The sequence below is a fragment of the Bos grunniens genome, chromosome 12, assembly GCF_055505025.1.
Source record: "Bos grunniens cultivar Pamir isolate PY7600 chromosome 12, Bosgru_T2T1.0, whole genome shotgun sequence".
NCBI lineage: Eukaryota > Metazoa > Chordata > Mammalia > Artiodactyla > Bovidae > Bos > Bos grunniens.
In genome coordinates this window covers 83,327,169-83,347,560 of record NC_141176.1, presented here as the reverse complement: position 1 = coordinate 83,347,560, position 20,392 = coordinate 83,327,169, and the positions used below count along the sequence as shown (strand labels likewise).

Genomic DNA, 20,392 nt, shown 5'->3' with positions numbered 1-20,392 from the left:
GATATCATGTCTATAATTTTATAAAATACAATTTTCAACCTATTCAAACTATTTCAAAACGTTTAAAGAAAGTTCCAAAATTCAAATTTTAATGCTACTCCTTTATTTATTCCACGGGAGAAGTTTTCACATATAGACAGTAATCTAATAAATATCTTTCACAGTACATGCCCAGGAGAAATGCATAGTTATCTCAACCTTGCTTTGAGGATAATGACTTCGTCCATACTGAATAACTAATGTTTTGAAGGGCTTTTGTAATTATGTATATCTCTACAAGGAATTATAAAAAAGTATAACAACTTCTGATTACACCAATACAGCTAACAAATCATTGCAAAAGTTGACATTTGCCTATCTTATAGATGATTTTTTTTTTTAACTTCCATGGGGGTCTTAGTTCCCCGACCAGGGATCAAACCCGTGCCCCCTGCAATGGAAGCGCAGAGTCTTAATCAGTGGCCCACCATCGAAGTCCCTAAGTGATGGTTTGCTACACAAAAACAAAGACCAATTGATTAAAAAGCAAAGCGTTAGGATGCTTAGAAAGACAAACTAGGTAGGCAAGGATTTAAAACAGAAGACACCATGGAAGAGTTCAGGCTCCACAGAGGAAAGGAATCCCTTTGTCTTATGTTTTACAAACAGACCAGACTAAATCACTTTGGAAGAAGAAGAGAGTTACAACTTGCCAGCGAGATTTATACGTACAGGAAATGACAGATGCAGTGTCCTAGGAAGAGTAAAGAGACCTGGCTGGGAAAGAAAACAGAAGAAGACGCAGAAGGACACAAAAATGGGTAATATTAGAGAGGAACTTAAGAGCATTTAAGAATTTTCATTTTGGTAGAAAGTGAATACCACCAGGCATTTCTACGAAGAGGACTAAAAGAAGGACGACTCTGTGCGACCCCATGGCCTGTAGCCCACCAGGCTCCTCTGTCCATGGGAATCTCCAGGCAAGAATACTAGAGTGGGTTGCCATGCCCTCCTCCAGGGGATCTTCCTGACTCAGGGATAGAACCCACGTCTTTCACATCTCCTGCACTGGCAGGTTGGTTCTTTACCACTAGCGCCATCTGGGAAACCTAAAAGAAGGACACCAAGGCCAAAGGGTATGAGCAAAGAGGACTGGAGCATCAGAAGTCAAACAGGAACATTCAGGGTCTCACAGCCTAGCAAAGACTTCACTTTACCTTGAGAGCAACCAGAATGGCTGAAACAGGCAGACATAAGTAGATCTGTGCATTCCAGGAATCACTCTGGTGCTGCTACAAAAGGGATTGGGAAGGTTCAAGAGTGAAGTTGGGAAAAAGCAAGCTGACAACTGCAGGAGATGTGCTGGAAAATTGTAAGGCCTCAGCCCACAGTTAGGGAGCAGATGAGACAAGAGACAGGAGAAAGAAATCTCTCAGCCCCACTTAAGAGATGTCTGGGAGGCAGATGGGGCTTGGTGGTTTAGGGGATGGAAGGATGGGGAAGGTGAATCAAGCACCAACACCCGAACTTCTGAGTCCGCAACATCACAGATAATAACATTTACAGGAAAGGAATAGGTTGAAAGGAAAAAACTAGATGCATATTTTGCAAGTTAAATGAGAGACGCCTGTGAGACGGATAGATAATGTCTAAATCATTAGAATTCAGACTGGCAGACAGATTAAACGCACACACATCAGAATACAGAGATCGTGCAGGTGGACATTCACATGAAGGAATCCAGAAGAGAAACTGAAGCACAGACAGGCAAGACCAATCCAGCAAGCTTTGGAAAAAAACAAGATCTTAAAGGAGGGACTGGAAAGGATGCATGTGAGAAGATCAAGGTGTAGTCGTAACTTCATTCCTAAAATATAGTGTTCTTATATATACAGTGGGCTTCCCAGATGGCGCTAGTGGTAAAGAAGCCATCTGCCAGTGCAGGAGATGAAAGGGACAGGGGATGGATCCCTGGAAAGATCCCCTGAAGAAGGAAATGGCAACCCACTCCAGTATTCTTGCCTGGACACGAATCTCATGGACAGAGGAGCCTGGAGAGCTACCGTCCTTGGGGTCACGAAGGGTCCAACGCGACTGAAGCGATTAGCACAGGCACAGAAATACTCTAACAATTCAGGACGTTTTGATTTGTAAGTTATTTTATGTAAATAGCAAATAACTTAGAAAGGCAGTCTCTCAGCAATTTTGTCCTTTCTTCCTCCAGTTAAATAAAAATAATACTGTCCACTTTCTATGCACAATATTCTGTATTTAAGCTTTACTGGCTTTTCTGTGATAGTCTCATGCTAGTATAAATTTTCTTGCCCTCTGTGAGGCCAATGCCAGAATCGTTGGCACTGGGCTCTGTCTTCAGTAAAATACAACTTTCAGAAACAGTTAATGATAATCTGAACAAAAATAAGATGATTTACTGATGCCAGTGATCAATTCAAGATCATGACACCTCCAAATTTAAAATGCATGCAGTTTTGCAGGATAAATGATGTTGTACTTCAATCCCATATTCAAAGTTGAAAAAGAGGTGATTTTTTAAAATGTAACTCAATGGAAACATCAGCAAATATTAATTTATGTTTTGGACATCAAAGAACAGAGCCACTCAACCACACAAATGAAGCATGGACTTTCAAAAATTTTTCTACTTGATTAGTAAATAGAGCATGAAAACATAGACTTTTACCCTGCTAATAGTGTTTTAGGGATAAAATTAATATACAAGAGCACTTTCCCTTTAATGTTCTCTGAATAAAATATCATACATTACTATGTAATATTACATATTACTAGTAATTATCTATTATCTTTTCCTAAGGACCAAGGCAAGACAAGGGTTAATGGCAGACAACCAAAATCCAGATCCCACAACTGATTGCTCCAAAAACTACTCTGTATTAATTAATTCTAAAGTCAATTAAGGGACTAATAAGCTATTAAATCTAAAAGCTCAAAAGACCAGATAAAGGATAAAAAGCACTCAACCACTAAAGGATACCCTACATATTTGAAAGTTAGCATTTTGTTCTTAGTTTACTTTGCATGTTCCAGTTACGACAATGCCGTTATATAAGCTGGTCCTGTTCAAACAATAAGCGGATAGCTGAGGTGCCCTCAGGCTTAGTTTTATAACTTTAACGATATTATTAATCACATACTCATAAAAATTATGACTGTGAGATGTGGACTGGGAATTGAGGATGACCTCTGCCAAAGTTCACGGGGTCCCATCTGTATGGGAAATCATGACCAGGCCACAGAAGAGAGGACCCCCAGAAGCAGCCTTCTCCTGACTACCTGCTGCTTCCAAAACACGGGCCAGACATGAGCTACACACACTGTCAGGATCAAACAGAGGCCAAAAGCCATCGCTTATTTCATGGGGGCTCAGAAATTAACTTTAACCAAATTACATCTTTTTCTAAAGAAGCTTTATCGTAACAAAAGCTCACAATCGGCTCCAGGAAAAAAAAAAATTATCTGAACAACTAAATAGTTATCAAACTAAACAGCAAACTACCTACTGTTCCTCATAAAACAATTTTCTAAGCCTGCAATCCTTTAGAATTAGTCAGATGAATGAGATATAGTACGTATCGCAAACGCGTCTCCATTTTCATCCCTTAAAGGTAAGCTTTGGGAGAAGGGCAGCATATGCTCCCCTTTACTTATTTTTTTTTTAATCTTTCATTTTGGAATATTTTCAGAATTACAAAAAATTCACAAAAATAGTACAAAGAGCATATACATCCTTTACCCAGATTCTCCAATGTTAACATCTGACCACCTTTATTTGCTCTGTCATTCATTGTTTCTCTCTTTATGTATACACACACAATTTCTTTTTTCTTAAACATTCGAGGCTAAGCTGCAGGTAAACACCTCTAAGTATCTCAGGGCACATCTCCTAAAACCAAGCCGAGTCTCTCCCGTAATCATAGTACAATGACCAAATCTAAAAATTAACACTGACAATGTATTATCATTTCATCGACAGACTTGATTCAAATTCCACCAGTTGTCCTATTTATGACCTTTTCTACAAAAGGAAAACATTTTTTTCCTGGTTCAGGAACTAATCCAGGATCACATGCTGCATTTAATTGTCATGTGTCCTTAGTTTGCTTTGATGTAGCTAAGTTGATCCGTTTTTGTGTTTCTTGACCTTGACACTCTGGAAGAGTACAAGCCACTTATACTGCACACTTTCTTTCAGTTTGGTTTGCCTGATGTTTCCTCATGATTATATTCATGTTACACCTTTTTGGCCAGAATAGCACAGAAAGAATGTGGACTTTTCAGTGCATCAAACCAAGAGGCACAGGCTCCTGATTTGTTCCATTACCAGTGATATTAATTTTAACCATTTGGGCAAGTTTCAAGGTTTATCCATTTTAAAGGTACTATTTTTCCCGTTTTGATTCATTAGTTATCATATGAAGAGATATTATAAATTAAGCAAATACCTGTCTCTCATCGTATTTTCATCCACTAATTTTAACATCAATCACTGGTGATTCATCCAAACAATCTGGTGTTTGCCGAGTACTGATTTTTCTACACTTATCAGTTAAAAATCTACCGTAAGGAAGAGCTGTGAGCCCCACCCTCATTCACTTTTCTATTTGTATCACATAAACTCATGGACTCTTCATTTCATGGATTTTAATCTATTCCTAGCATTATTCATTTTCTTGCTGAGGTTTTCCCAGAATTGCCAACAGAAGCCCCTGAAAGCTGGTTCCTGGGTCTTTTTTTTTTTTTTGGCATATCCTCATTTCTTGAGCCACTTGATTACATTCTTATATAAGATCTCTCAGGCTCGTCTTCTACTCTTTCTGAAAGCAGCCATTTTTGAAGGAGTGCAGGTTCCATTTATGAGAGGACGGTCTTCACAGAACAAGATCTGGGTGCCTGGTGTGCTCCTTGCTATGGGTGTCAGTGCTTCCATGACCTCTCAGCAGGACAGTGGTCCTCAGTCACTGGGCAAGACTTTCCCTCAGGGGACACATGGCAATGTCTGGAAGTCCATGACTGTCGCAACCGAGGAGATGGTACTGAAATTTAGTGGGGAGAGGCCAAGGACGTTGATAAACACCCTACAGTGCACAGACAGGACAGCCCCGCTCTACAACAAATACGTGTCTCCCCCAGACATCAGTGATGCTAAGGTTGAGAAATTCTGAGCTAGAAAGTGTGTGTGTGTGTGTGTGTGTGTGTGTGTATATGTATGTATACACACACACACACACAATTACAAATGTAGTAACATGTATTTATTTATTTTTCAATCTATGTTAAAAACTATGAAGTCACCCTGAACTTCCAACTCAGCACTGCAGGGTTCATTCCATGCTTTTCCATTCCCACATCTGTAACTCCTTTCTCTGACAATGAGAAACTTGGCTCCTCTTATCCGCAATACATATATTTATTTCCTCAATCCCAGAATATACATCAACTGGTTTCAGAGCTGCTAAACCACGAACTAAGAAAAATAAACCTACTAACTAGAGCTTAGTGTTTGTTTAGACGTATTTTATCTCTACCTTGAGGGTATCCAGTAAAAATACTATTAAAAGTTATTTAGATTCACTTTCCCTCCCCACCTCCTTCAGCATGATTGTATTATTCATACCATCCTGTCCATCTGTTTGCTTGGATTTCTCTTTGAGTTTTTCCCCCAGAACATAAATGATTTTATGTATTCATTTTTAAATATTAAGATGGATCTACAGGTCAGAATTATACAAAAATGTATAATCTAAGAAGTCTTTCCCTTTCATCCCATGTACTATTTCCCGTCCCCTAATCATTTCCACCAGACCGTCCCGCCACCTCCTACAAAAATGTCATCTTACTGGTCCTGGCCTTGCGTGTGTGTGTGTGTTTTCAAAACAGAGCAGATACATTTATATATTCTTATTTCTTCTAGCTGTCTGCCAATATCTGTTTTCCCTTCCTTCCTTTAATAAGAGAAGTGTTATGCTTCAGCTGAGGATATGGCCACCTTGCTATGCACTACATCTCCCATCTTTCTAGCCCCTAGGTATGACCACCTAGACTCACCCCCAGTAGGAGAGGAGCAGAAATAGAGGGTACTCTCTGGGTTAGGCCCTGAAAATCAGTGAGCATGAACTCCCCTGCTCCTGCTATCTTCCTGCTGAGCCTGGATGAGAAGCATGAAAAGCAGCTGCTCTGGGCCCTAAAATGAGAACCATCTGCTATGATCCTGGAGTCACCCTACTGACCCTTGACACCTCCCTTCTCAACTGTTACCTGGGAGAGAAATTGAACTGTATCTCTCTCTCTATTTTCGATTCTGTTACAACTGCTTAGACTGGCTTAACTATGAAAAACCATCAAGTGGGGAGAAGATGATGCAAACCAGGAAACGGAGACAAGAGTGAAGCATAGAAAAGGAGGCCTGAGAGACAGTGGCGCAAACGAGGCGGCGGAGTCCACAAAGAGGCAATGGGAAGACATAAAGCAGGGGAGTGCTCTCTGGGTTTGTACTTTGTACACCAACCCACTAAAGAGTCGACTGGTGCGGTAAGGAGGAGGTATGGAAAACCCACTCAGGAAGCAAGAGCTCTCATCCGGGACATCAAGTGTTGGCTTGGGGGTCCAGGGCCAGGGGACAGAAAGTGGAATCAAAACGTAATCAGACGAAGTGTACAGACCCTCAGAATGCATTTGAGACCACTTTTCTGAGCCCAAGTGCTCACCGCCGTTACTCTCAGAACTCTGCATCCACCACCCAGAGGGCAAACTTCTCTGCACATCCCTCATCCTTGGAACCTCAGAGGACTCAACCCCACCCTCCCTAGACACCCACTCCCTCTTTTCCAGGCTGGCCCACACCCGGTGAGACCACTGACTGGTTCGTCTACCACGGATCCAGCATCTTCATGGGACGTTCCACTCACCTCCTTAGTGGCCAGTTGCTTAGTTGTGCCCAACTCTGCGACCCCATGGACTGTAGCCTGCCAGGCTCTTCTGTCCGTAGAATTTTCCAGGCAAGAATACTGGAGTGGATTGCCATTTCCTTCTCCAACCCACTTCCTTGCATTACCTGAAATCCTCAATGCCCTCAGGGACCTCACTTCTCCAGCGACCCTCACTGCCGCTTCCAAAACATCACCTCTTCTAATCCTTGGAGAAACTTCCATTTCCTTAAGGTTCATTTTATTTGGTCAGTGAAGCTTCTCAATTATCTATCATCTCTCAGCATCCCTGGCACAATGCAATATTCAGTAAAGAATTTACATTACCCAACTCTTGACCTTTCCTCTGATCCTAAGTCGTACCGCCCATGCAGGTGATCCATTCAATATTAGCTCAGTTCTTAGGATCACCTCTCAAATAATCTGTTCTCCCACTTTAGCCACCTAGTTCCATAATCACACTCTGAAATCACCTAATGTTTAGTAACTGAGCCACTTTCAAAGTCACCAATTCAAAACACGTAGACATCACTGGCCAACCGTAACCCCCAACTTTCCAGCTTATTTCCCAAGTACGTTCCCTGGGCCAGTACTGAAACCTCCAATCTAGAATGTGAGATGTTCTATGCCAATTGCCCCTGGCTCTTATGAGGAGTTAATGTTATGACATAGAAAGAGGCAAGAAAATAGAGATATAACCATAAAAACCTTGAATGGACCGTATTAGGGCTAAAAAAAAAAACAGGTAAAAAACACAATGCGGGGAACAACTGGGGAAATTCCCATATGGACAGTACATTAGATGATATTATGAACTGATGCCAGTTTTCTTTGATGAGGTAATGGTATTCTGTGGTTTTGCAGAAATATAATCTTACCCTTAAGGTGCCTTCTGAAGTATTTAGGAGTGATGTGTCAGGATGCCTGCAACTTTCTGTCAAATAGTTCAGGAAACAAACAGGAGGGGCGGGGGGAAGGGAGAAGATGAACAAAGGGAGAGATGAAGAAAAAAGCAAACACAGAAAGGCTTAACCATTGATCTAAATGAAGAGCGGACCAATGTGCAAAGTACTATCCATTCACCTTTCCTCTGGGTTTGAAAAATACCTAGAATTAAAACATCTGGGGCAATACCTAAAATTAAAAGAAAACCCCTCTTTTGAGCTAAAATAAGTTTTATATATGTATATATATATAATATATACATGTATGTATTTCAATATGATGTAAAATTATTCTCTATGCTCGTTCAAACATAACGGAAGGGCAGGAAGATTTTAACTAAATGTTTGCACTATGCATTACTCTCCAAACTGCTTGTCTATTTTAGTAACATATACAGCTACCACAATTGCCCAGTATTTTATTGTGAAGATTTGTCCATTGAGTAGACACTGAGGCTCGTCAGAATTCTGGCTACGACAAACAAGACTGCTGTAAGTGCCTTTGTAAACGGCATCTCACAGTTCAGTCTTCTCACACTGCAGGGCAGATCCCCCAAAACGGAAGAGTGAGACGAAAGGGCACCTACTTTTAACTTCTGGTGCTAGATTATTTTCCCAAAAGACAAGAGCAAGTTACACACTTCAGGGATGCATGCCTGAGCGTGCCCAGAGCCTTTACTTCTCCAGCATGGTGAGTTCCCGGTCTTTTTTAAAATGTTGCTATTCTGAGGAGTCGTTTTAAGGAAGCACAAGTAAAATATTCTCAAGAGTGGCCCCTAGGAGTCCTAAAGTACTCACATTACTTTCAAAGGACAAAAAGGGAGAGGTGCGAAAAGATACCCTCTTCTCCTCTAATTTCCCACTGTTTTGGCACCTATGAATTTACATTTCACTTATGTATTTTCCATCAAAGTATACTAGAAACTCATTGAAATACAGACAGTATCTCTCTCTTATTCCTTCACTCAGTGAACAAATATTTACTAATCACCTACCATGTGTCAGGAACTGCTTAGCACTAGTAATACACAAGTAAACAAGATAAAAACACCACCAGTGCCCTCATGTACCTAATACTCTTGGGAAAATCCAACAGCAATTAACTGCAGAACCAGTACTTTAATTACAGTTACGGTAAATGCTTTGAAAAAGAAGAAGAACACGGTGCAATGAAAGCATGTGACTCAGCACACAGTACCAGGAATGGCCTCACTGGGCTTTCAATATGCCTTACTAATGGTTTAATACAGTTCACACAACACCAACGGACTGATAATGATTGATGGCATACAGTTTCTAAACTTGTGGTTTTACAATTGTAATGAGAAGAGGAAGAAAAGAAGATGGGAACTAAAGTTCCTGAACTCCGCAAGCCAGCACCGTGCCAATACCGTCCACGTACCTAACCCACTGAGTCCTCCTCACCAGTTCATAAGGCAGAGACTCACACCCCATTCCTTAAATGTAGACTGTGAGATTCAGAGACACAAAACTTCATGGTTATCAGTATCGAGGACACAGTAGGAATCCAAGCTGGTCTGATTTCTTTCTATTCTATCGCAGTGAATCAAAGGTAGAAATTTCAGACGAAGCCTGGAAAAATGTATCTGCATAATAAAATATATTTTGCTTTACACGTGGTACATTTATAAACTTCCAAGAATAGCAGTAGGCCTACTTTGTATTTAAGTCACTTAGTTTAAAAATATAGTAACCTGCATGCCTGCATATAGAGTACAGGAAGCAAATTAGTGGAAAACATGTTCATTTAAAAATAAAACATGAAGGACTTCCCTGGTGGTTCAGTGGCCAAGAATCTGCCTGCCAATGCAGTGGACAGGGGTTCAATCTCTGGTCTGGAAAGATTCCACATGCCATGGGGCACCTAAGCCTGTTCACCACAACTACGGAAGCCCACATGGTCTAGAGCATGTGCTCTGAAACAAGGAAGAACCACCAGAATGAGAAGCCCCTGCGCCACAACTAGAGTAGGCCCTGCTCACTGGCAACTAGAAACAGCCCATGCACAGCAATTAAAACTCAGCTCAGTCAGAAAATAAATTAACTGAACAATTAAACATGAAAATGTATTCTGTAAATATAAAAGAATATTCCTTTCAGAAGACAGGTGTAATGGAAAAAAAACTTACATGCGACCAATACTAATTTAATATTTTGACAAACTGCCCATGTGCCATGCCACTGTTTTACAGTATCAAAGTTCAATAGAGATGTGATATGACAAAATATTCTTACTCAGACTATTTTGACTTCATGAATTTACCATTCAAGCTCATTATAATGAAACCTAAATTACTTTGCCAAAAAAGGTCCTTCTAGTCAAGGCCATGGTTTTTCCAGTAGTCATGAATGGATGTGAGAGTTAGCTGAGCACCGAAGAATTGATGCTTTTGAACTGTGGTGTTGGAGAAGACTCTTGAGAGTCCCTTGGACTGCAAGGAGATCCAACCAGTCCATTCTGAAGGAGATCAGTCCTGGGTGCACATTGGAAGGACTGATGTTGAAGCTGAAACTCCAGTACTCTGGCCACCTGATGCAAAGAGCTGACTCACTGGAAAAGACCCTGATGCTGGCAGGGATTGAGGGCAGGAGGAGAAGGGGATGACAGAGGATGAGATGGTTGGATGGCATCACCGACTCAATGGACATGAATTTGGGTAAACTCCAGGAGTTGGTGATGGACAGGGAGGCCTGGCATGCTGCAGTCCATGGGGTCGCAAACAGTTAGACATGATGCCATGAGCAACTGAACTGAACTGAAGTGAAATTAACCACTATCTTAAAGAATCCGCCAGCCAATGCAGGAGATACAGGTTCAATCCCTGGGTCAGGAAGATCCCTTGGAGAAGGAAATGGCAACCCATTCCAGTATTCTTGCTTGGGAAATTCTGTGGACAGAGGAGCCTGGCAGGCAATAGTCCATGGGGTTGCAAAGTCCCCATGGGGTCTCATGACTTAGCACCTAAAACAACAACAATAATTTAACAACCACAATAAAAATGCAATGATGGAGCAGGAATGCGGGTGTCGGGGGGAATATTTAGAAAGTGAAAGTGAAGTTGCTCAGTCGTGTCCGACTCTTTGTGACCCCATGGACTGTAGCCTACCAGGCTCCTCTGTCCATGAGATTCAACTTTAAAGTCCTCTGGGAATAATCTTGCCAAGTACCTTAATTATGTCTATGTATCACTTCCCTTGTGGCTCAGCTGGTAAAGAATCCACCTGCAATGTGGGAGACCTGGGCTCAATCCCTGGGTTGGGAAGATCCCCTGGAGAAGGGAATGGTTACCCATTCCAGTATTCTGGCCTGGAAAATTCCATGGACTGTATAGTCCATTGGGTCACAAAGAGTTGGACACGACTGAAGGACTTTCACTTCCTTATGTATAGTTAAACACATACAAATACATGCACACACCCAAACTGGATGTGTGTCTCAAATATGCACTAGAATAATTTTGCAGCAATATTACTTCTGTAGCACAACAGACCTCTCAAGGCTGACTTAACCAATGTACAGAGAAAATATGCATCTGCTGCTTATGGTAGAACACAGCAGAGTTATAAAACCAGCAAATACTACACCATTAGGGCTAAAAAGGAGCTAGGGAAATAGCTAGAAAGAATGTGAAGGGAATTTTTCAAATTCTTAGAAGCTCTGAATATTGATGGCACTGTTAACAATCACATCTAGGTTCACTGTGGAGCTTTCCTTCTACAGATGGAGGTGAATCACCAGTACATGAGATTAGATACAATCACTGTCACTTACTAGCTAACAAATGGGAAGAAAAGAGGGTGACAGTAAAAGGGAAGGGAGGGAAGACAGTCCTCCTGCTATAACAAGAGAAAAATTCGAAGAGAAAACATGAGCATGAGTGATGGCTGCACGACTTATCTGCCAACGGATGAAAATTAGCAGGGCAAAGTAGATGTGTAAAAACAGAGTCACTAAATTGTCCCGGGCTGCTACTGGACAGCTGTCCAGACTGTTCATTGCACAAAGGCACTTGGTCAAGAGGCAAAGTAAGGGTTTGACCTGCTCCACTGCTAAGCTGGGCTCTGCGTCTCAGGGCTGGAGACACCCAGAGAATGGAGTACTTTCTCTAATTCATAAGAAGTTGCAGTCACTTGTCAAGACTTAGGACCAACAGGCTGTGTCCACTCTGATGGAGGTTTTATGAAATTGTATGAAAGCTACACATGGGCTTGAGGGAGACTGTCTACTCCCCACTGTCTTACTCCATCACCATCCTACCACCTCCAAAATTCAGCCTCCCAGCCTCACTGCTATATATAGTGAATCACCAGAAAAGAGCCAAACTGTACAGCCAGTCTTTCTCATGGACGTTCTTGTGGCTGTGAAATACACTCAGTTGTGTCCGACTCTTTGTGGCCCCATGGACAGCAGCCCATCAGGCCCCTCTGTCCATGGAATTCTCCAGGTAAGAATACTGGAATGGGTTGCCATTTCCTTCTGCAGGGGATCTTCCCAACCCAGGGATTGAATCTGGGTCGCCCACTTTGTAAGCAGACTCTTTACTGACTGAACCACTAGGGAAGACCAGTGTTACTGTAGCAGAATGCTAGACAAGATGAAGCAGAATGCTAGAGAAGATGAAGGATGTTCTTAGATACACACAATTTATTCATAATTCAAAGTGAACTCATATTTCACACTTTAAATTTGATATGAAAGCCCATTATTCTGAAGTCGATGATAATTTATGTCAGGCTAAACTAAAATGATCTTTTCATTACTAATGAAAGTTGCTAATAAAATTTATACTGTAATTTACTCCTTAAGGGGAATAAGTATAACTTTAATTATTTAAATTTAATGGCTGCTCCTAATACCATTATCACCACACACCCTGAAGGCTTGCAGGATCACACTTGGTTATGCATTCTATATGTACATGAGGTAAGAGAATGGCATTTGCTAGAAAATATTTTACAATTGGCTCTAATTCAGAGAAACGAAGAGCTATTCCCTGTACTCTTATAGTAGTCAAATACAGGTCACAATGTTTTAATCTGCATATGTTTTTAAGTTTCATACTTCAAAACACTGCAAACAAATAAACAAAATCAGAAACAGACGAAACTGGCTGTTGAACTGCACTTGACAACAAGCGACTCCAGAATGAAGAGTACTAAACGTTCATCCAGGAGAGGTCATAAATGATAAGTTCAATCAAATAAGTTCATCTCAGATATAGATGTAAAGTATGGGATTGCTACAGAAAATGAAATACCTATTCTCAATTAGTATGTCAGCTTAATCCAAGCTTTTCTTACTTCTACTTAAACACGTAGTAAGCAAACGTTCTGGTGAATTCTCTACTTGATAAAGCTTCGTGCTGTTTCCCAGTACGAGGCTCCAGGTACAATAACATAACCTCAAGTGTTTGTTTTACCTCGAATAACATAACTATCCAGGGCATCTTCCATTCTCTTCAGTGCTTCTGTTCTATCAGAACCATACGTGATGAGCTAAAAGCAAGCAAACAAACGTTTATATAGACAGGTAGAGATCAATCTACCCGTAAGTCAAACATCTCATCCTAGTAAAAGTTAAAAGATTTCATAACACATTTCCAGAATATATTTTGAAATTTCATTCATTCAGTTGTTAGTACAAACTATGTCAATTAAGATTTTTTCAACTAAACAAATATCAGAAACCAGCTATTTCAGACTTTTCTCCTAGATTTCACTATCACAGAAAAGAGTCACTTGAGGTAAACCAAAATGTAACAAAAACAAGCATAAAAAAATCTGAAAGGAAAGCTATCAAAATTGTCAACATTTAGGATGGGATGAATATAAACATCTGGAATAGTGGAGGATTAGCCAAGATTTGTTTTTTCTCTCCCTTCAAGTTTGACACCCTGAATAGCTAATTTAACAAATAATAGAGCACAGAGGCAAAGGGTTCCTGTGTTAGAAAAACAGAAAATCCTACTGTTCTGTATGATTCGGGGCCTGTTTATGTGCTCTAGACCTTATACAAATTGGCAACAGGAACTTAAATATTCATAAAATAATTTTCTGGTTATTATATGAGACAATCTGTAGTTTGCAAGTTTTTGGTACATTTAATTAGCTTCAATATCAAGCCAGGTTGAAATTAATTTTCAGGTCATTTTTCTGAATAGCAATATAATTTATCTAAAAGTGAAACCATGTATCTATAATATTTTGTGTATTTTTTATTTTAATTAAAGTGTTTCTCTAACAAAACACCTCAAGTTCATTTTAACAATATCACTGTAAAAACTTAAGTGAAAAAAGAAAAATGAAAAAATGGGTCATTTACTACATGAAAAAGCACACTTGGAAGGAAAAAAAAACCATCTTAAGAAACAAGGTTGGGAATTCCCTCATGGTCCAGTGGTTGGAACTCAGTGCACTCACTGCCAGGTCTTGGGTTCAATCCCTGGTTGGAGAACTAAGATCCCACAAACTGAGCAGCAAGGTCAAAAAAAAAAAAGAAGAAAGAAACAGGGGTTTCAACACAGGTCCATCACTTTAGAAAAAAAAAATATATATATATATATTCTAAATAAAATCCAGTTTCAACCACTAGCATCATAATTTTACATTCTGTAAGATTCAAAAATGTTAAAAGATCTAAAATTTTAAGTGGATTGGTTAATTTATTCTGGAAAGTCAAATTTCAAAAAGACATCTCATAGTCTCACATAAAATTTAATTATGCTAAATCTACGTAAGTAATTACTGATTCATAAAAACCGAAGCGACAAGGTGAAAAGTCCTCTTAACAAACACAGCCTATTACCTCAACTCCTTTATATCACCCCGTCATTCATACTTTCATCTCGGCAATGCTCACGACTGGTCAAGAAACAACGTAATTCCTTCTCTCTGTACTGAGCTAGCTTGCTGCCACTGGTTAGAGAAGTTTGTTACTGTGGGGCTTGGGGTGACGGTGTGATTAGACTGGGGAGTGGGGAGTGCTGGCAACTAACAAGCTGCTGAAATTTCTCTTAAGAGAAAGAAAAGCTGCCCAGCTTTCACTTTTCCATAGTTAGGTGGCCCTAACTATGTGTTTAATTACGGCACACGATTCAGGTAAAAGCCCCATTCCAGACTTTTTAATTATATATGTCCATTGTCATTCAGAAGAAAACTGAAAGGAACCATTAAGAGTCGAACTAACTTTCGAGATCATCGGATCATAATAAATGCTAATATCACTTCCTGGTTGAATGCCGCTGTCAACTCGGACCTGGGAGAAAGAAGAGAAGAGAAAAGAGAGTTCATAGTGTGAAGCTACTTTTCTAATAACAAATTTAATTTCCATGAGGCAGGTGGATAATTTTAATCTCAAATAATATTTCTGCTTCCAGGAAGTAGAAAAACAATCTAAAAATAAAGAGAGATCAAATTATCTTTATCTGTTATTACACAGTTCAGTGTATATATTTTTTGTTAACCCACTAAAGGAAGAAACTAAGGAAGAGCAAAAAAAACAACCTTTCTACAGCACTATAGTGGGATGTGTTTGGAGCAATTTGAGGGTGCCTTCCAGCTGAAACAGAGCATGAGTCTGCCAGGCATTCCAGTGCGGTCCCCAGCCAGGCCACGCATCAGGACTCAGAGCTCTGCTCATCAGCTCCATAGGAACGCTGGTCCTGTGGCTTTCATCTCTGTAACACTTTCCTTTTCTGCCTCACCCTCTCAACTGTAAAACGCTTTTTTTTTTTTTTTCTGTTACTGTCAGTCCCCTGAGAATTTAATGTTTACACAGCTTTTCTCACGGCTTTGCTTTGTAAGGACACAGCCCCAATTAGAGTTCTGATTTTGCCATTTTCATGGGAGGGGGGAAAAAAGCACAAGTTCAAAATATTCTTTTGAAGAAGCTGATTGCTGTTAACCAGCCAACAAGTTAGTTAGTACATCGCTGAGTCTTGTTTTCATCTCCCTGTTTGATGACAGCAGTAAGGCACAAAGGTTAGCCATGTAAAACTTTCAAATGAGCAGTTGCTGAGGATGAAATATTTATTACATTATTGTGCTGAAGTTTTGGAATCTGAAGTATTTAAAAGCTAATCAAAACAGTCGAGACAGTCAAACATGTCCTAGGGGTCTTGAGGATAGAAGGATTCAATGGAAGCTGCTAGAACAGCAGGACTTTGATGCCCAACATGGTTAAGGAGTGGGAAGAGAAGAGGCAAATTCACGGAGCTCTTCACCTGTGGGAAGAAGCCTGCCTCATAAACAGCCGCTCATCTGTCTGCAGCAAGGCAGAAAAAGGTCAACACAGCGGCTGTTAGGCCTTTAATATTTTAATTTAGGCAATTATCAAGGGACCACATGTAGACCCTCTTGTCTAGGATATCCACATGAGAGTTCGATGATGGCTTTATTAAACAGTGACATCAAAAGATAAGCCATGGTTTCATTCTCTTAAAAAAAAAATCATACTACTGTTATCTTCTTTGTAAGGTTTAGGAAGATAACATTAGCACATACCCAGGGTGCTTTTATGTATATACTTGTAAAAGTGTCATGCAAAAATATAGATATTTATATTTGCATTCACATTCATATAGAAAAACCTTCATTCTAAAGGAAAGTCATTCAGCACACTTAAAACATGTATTTGGCTTTCTTATTTTCTGAAAACACACTTCAGGGAATAAGTTGAAGCTCTATGAAATTCACAGTGCTCATAAAAACTAGGAAAGAATTAATAGGGCAGCTGTAAAAGCAATAATATCATAATCTGCCTACTGGCCACATTTAAATGGCTCCAAAGTGACAACTGGTGGATCAAGTTACATAACAGAAAAGACATCTCGGAACTTGCATTTTTTAAATTTTAGTAGCAAAATGTTAAGGAGATGATTTTACCAGTATGCATTATTTAAAATCATAGCATGCTTGCTAAAGCTGTGTTTAAAATTGAGACTGGTGCAAGTATTAAAACTTTTGACTTTAAACATATGCTACCATTTACTACAAAAACTGCTACAAAACTAGTGTGGAACTTTGATGTTCAATCCACTGGTAAAATAACAGACAATAAAGAGCATTTATTACGTTCATCTATAGTTCATAACCTAAATTTTTAGTTACCTTGAATAACACCATCCTAAAAGTTAAGTTACCTAGGGCTCTTAGATATAACTGTGTCTTTGTTATTTGCTAAAATTATTATCACAGAAGTTACATCATTTCCATTTAAAAATATATATGGTAAAATAAAGATGTATTACATATAATAAACAAATATCTTTGTAAAGCAAATTGGCATTTCCAATTTAAAACTGTAACAAAACATGAAAACTCTGATTTATAATTTACTGTTTATGCAGCCTTTTTCCAAGTGATTGTCAGCTTTTTTAAAAAGTGTTCTAATAATGAATTAAAATTCAAATTAAGTCTCCATTAAACAAAGCTTATACCAAAAATACATTTTAGCTTTTGCACTAAAACCTTTAGGAACAGAGTCAAGTGGAACTGACACCAAATTTCTGAGCAGAACAAAACTGTGGTCTGAAAATAACACATTTACAAAATATAGTGATCAAAGATAAGAAGAAACTCTTCACCTTTGCCACATAAGCAAACAGGAGACTTACAGAATGTGAAAAGCACAAACCATAAGTTAACTCTGAAGTAGGTATTCTTGTGACCAAAAAAGGTAAGCGCTGCAAAGGATCTCCTGAGTTAAAACTGATGGGGTTTAAGGCAGAAAGGAAGAAAACCCACCATCACCACCAATGCCCAAGCACCTGTGTGTGAGTCCCAAACCCTCGTTCGGAAACCTCAGGCATAATTTAAACATCTTTCTTCACACGGTGGACCCTGTGAAACTGCCAGCCGAGTCCCACCCTTCATTCTCGATTCACCTCTCCCCCTCAGCACAACTCCCAGCCCGCCATGTCTACCTGACAAGTGACAGCCCAATCTGATTAAATGCTTCCAAGGGAGGGGACTCGTGGGCCGCCATGACAGGCCAAAAGTGATCACCATGGAGATACATAATTACAGCTGTCGACGCATCTACTGTCCTGCTGGCCTCAAGTTGATTGCTCCCAGGAATAATGATAGACAAAGCTCGTGTGCACGCTCCCGCACCCAGTCACTTTATCTATTCCTTGGTTCATTCAGCTGACATGCAACATTCACACAAGCAAATAACAGCAGTAAGCAGAACATTTAAGGCATTTTAATTGTTTTTTCTTTCTATGGATGGCTCACAACTGCAAATGTTATTACATAAAACTCCTGCTGCAGCATTAATTGAAGAAAGATTTGGTGGGACAAAGACCGTAGGGGGTAGAGTTTGTCCATTATCACTTGTACTTTCAACAGGTCTCACGTTTGAAAATTGCAAATTGCAAAAACTTGCGAGGGCAAAATGTTTGACATCCTGTTAGCTGTTACAACATGGTGAAAACTTCTAACAACTCGAGTAATCATTATGAATTCTTATTTAATACTTTTTTTCTTTGATTAAAAAAATGCTTAGATATGTCCCTATGATACTTGTTTTCTCATCTGCTATTTAATGTCACACAATGCCTGTTAAATCTTTACAATTTTTTTTTCTGCCTTCAGGCTTTGAACACAGCATGGAGTCTCCAAGCCTGGAAAGGGTCAAGTCCCTTTAGAAAGCACATGGGCAAAAACAATTTAAAAAGTGAAATAAATCATATATCCAATAACATCTTCAAATTCAGAATTCTTCCTGTAATCTTTCACCATCTTCATACCAGTAATCAAACGGAATAATCATATTCACAGATGGTACAGCCTTGTCAGCCACTAGCTAACATAATGTCACAAATATACACACTTATTACCTTGATTAACAGAAAAGGTACATCCTTGTTCTTTTTATGCAAGAAAAATGATTTAAATAATAGCCATTAAATACAGAAGTATAAATGAAGTGAGCACTGGTCACTCGTAAGTGGTATACATACTGTGTACTTCTTAAAGTCCTTGACACACAACAGAATGAGGCACATTTTGCTTTCCTTAATCCATTTCAATTAACGAGCTGATTTTGTGCTGGAATTTCTTGACATCTGACTATATAGGGGAAGCTGAATTAGATTTATTGAAAAGATTAAATTGTAATATAGGAAAGTCATTCCCCATTCTTAGGATGCCACAAACTTCTTCATTACAATTTTCAGAAGAACTGGGAACACTGGGAACTATCATTTATTTAGAAGCCAGTTGTCTCCAGACTTCCCTATTAGGTGAATTCTGACTTTCCTGCACATCATAAAGTACAAAATATTAAAAACAAAAAACTGTGATTCCCCATGAATTTCACTTGTCATTCAATTTACACCCTTTGGTGTTGACAAGCTTTAACATAAAAGTATGACATAAATCAAGATTTTAACCTCTCACTTGGTATTGCAGCTTAATGACTTACACCAGGTAGATGTATTGGTTCTTCATACTGAGACAATCTCCCAACAGACGGCAAACCAAAAGACTTGTAGGGGTCCTGAAAGTTCAAAGAACAGGAAGCACAGCCTTTGAAATATAAATCAGCACAAGTAAGGTTAAATATTTATACAATGAAGAAGCATTTTGGGGCGTATTTACCAAATCACAGATTTCAGAGTATTATTGTCTTCTCCTCACTCTAGACAACTTAGAAGTGTATTTAAAAAATCAAACAGAACTAAAAGCAGAATTTAGCCTGACCTTGATCATACTTTATTGAAACTGGTAAAATTCCAACTTTTTATAAATCTTCTTAGAATGCCTTGGGCAAAAATAAAATAACCTAGGCGCTACATCAAAACATACTCAAGTTCAGAACAACAAATGTAGTGCACTGAAGATATTTGTTTTTCTTACTCTCAAAACAGCTCACATATGGTAAGATTTGCGCGTTCTGATTCTCCAAATAAAGACCTGAAAAGTAACTCTGCATGTGCTTCTGGATAAACGCTCCATTTGTAAATATCTTAGATCATCAGAATAAATATTAAGTAAGTTCAGTATCATAACAATAGGGAAGAAAAAGAATACCACTCAAAATATAATGCAAAGAAAACTAACTAAGCCAAGAACTATTTCTCAAGATCCTTGAAAAGCATTCCAAAACAAGGTCCAGGATTGTTAAAACACAGATACTACTAATTTGCTTTTTATTTTACAGACAGGCTTCAATGTCTAAAAGTAAGAGATGGCATTAATGTTTCCTTGCATTTTTGTTTTAGTCATTTGAGAGAAGCATTTTCAGATGCTGGCTGCTTAATTATGTGGTTAATATAGTTATAAAATAATATTAAAGCACTGAACTGAGAGTTTATGAGTAAAATCTATAATTAAAATTATAATTAAGAGCTTTGCGATTTAAATTTTAGTTGTGATTATTCATGTAAGAAATAAAAGTATTGGGGAAACTGTTAAAAAAAATTAAACACTGAATTAACAACTGATGTGTAACTAGGGTAGCTCTTTAACATACACACAGAA

General features: G+C 39.1%; 1 protein-coding gene across 42 annotated transcripts in view; it reads right to left on the bottom strand.

Annotated features, from left to right (window-relative positions):
• Window positions 1–20,392, bottom strand: part of PCCA (propionyl-CoA carboxylase subunit alpha) — a 420,374-nt gene that overhangs the window by 166,002 nt on the left and 233,980 nt on the right. For all 42 annotated transcript variants that reach the window (XR_015138441.1, XR_015138440.1, XR_015138442.1 and 39 more), the window contains 3 exons: window positions 19,335–19,409; window positions 15,093–15,161; window positions 13,327–13,402 (listed from right to left, as the gene is read on the bottom strand). Coding sequence is in view for 39 of the 42 variants with exons in the window: in XM_086330472.1 (XP_086186598.1) it covers window positions 13,327–13,402; window positions 15,093–15,161; window positions 19,335–19,409 (220 nt within the window). In the remaining 3 variants the exon portion in view is untranslated. The remainder of the gene's footprint in view (window positions 1–13,326; window positions 13,403–15,092; window positions 15,162–19,334; window positions 19,410–20,392) is intronic.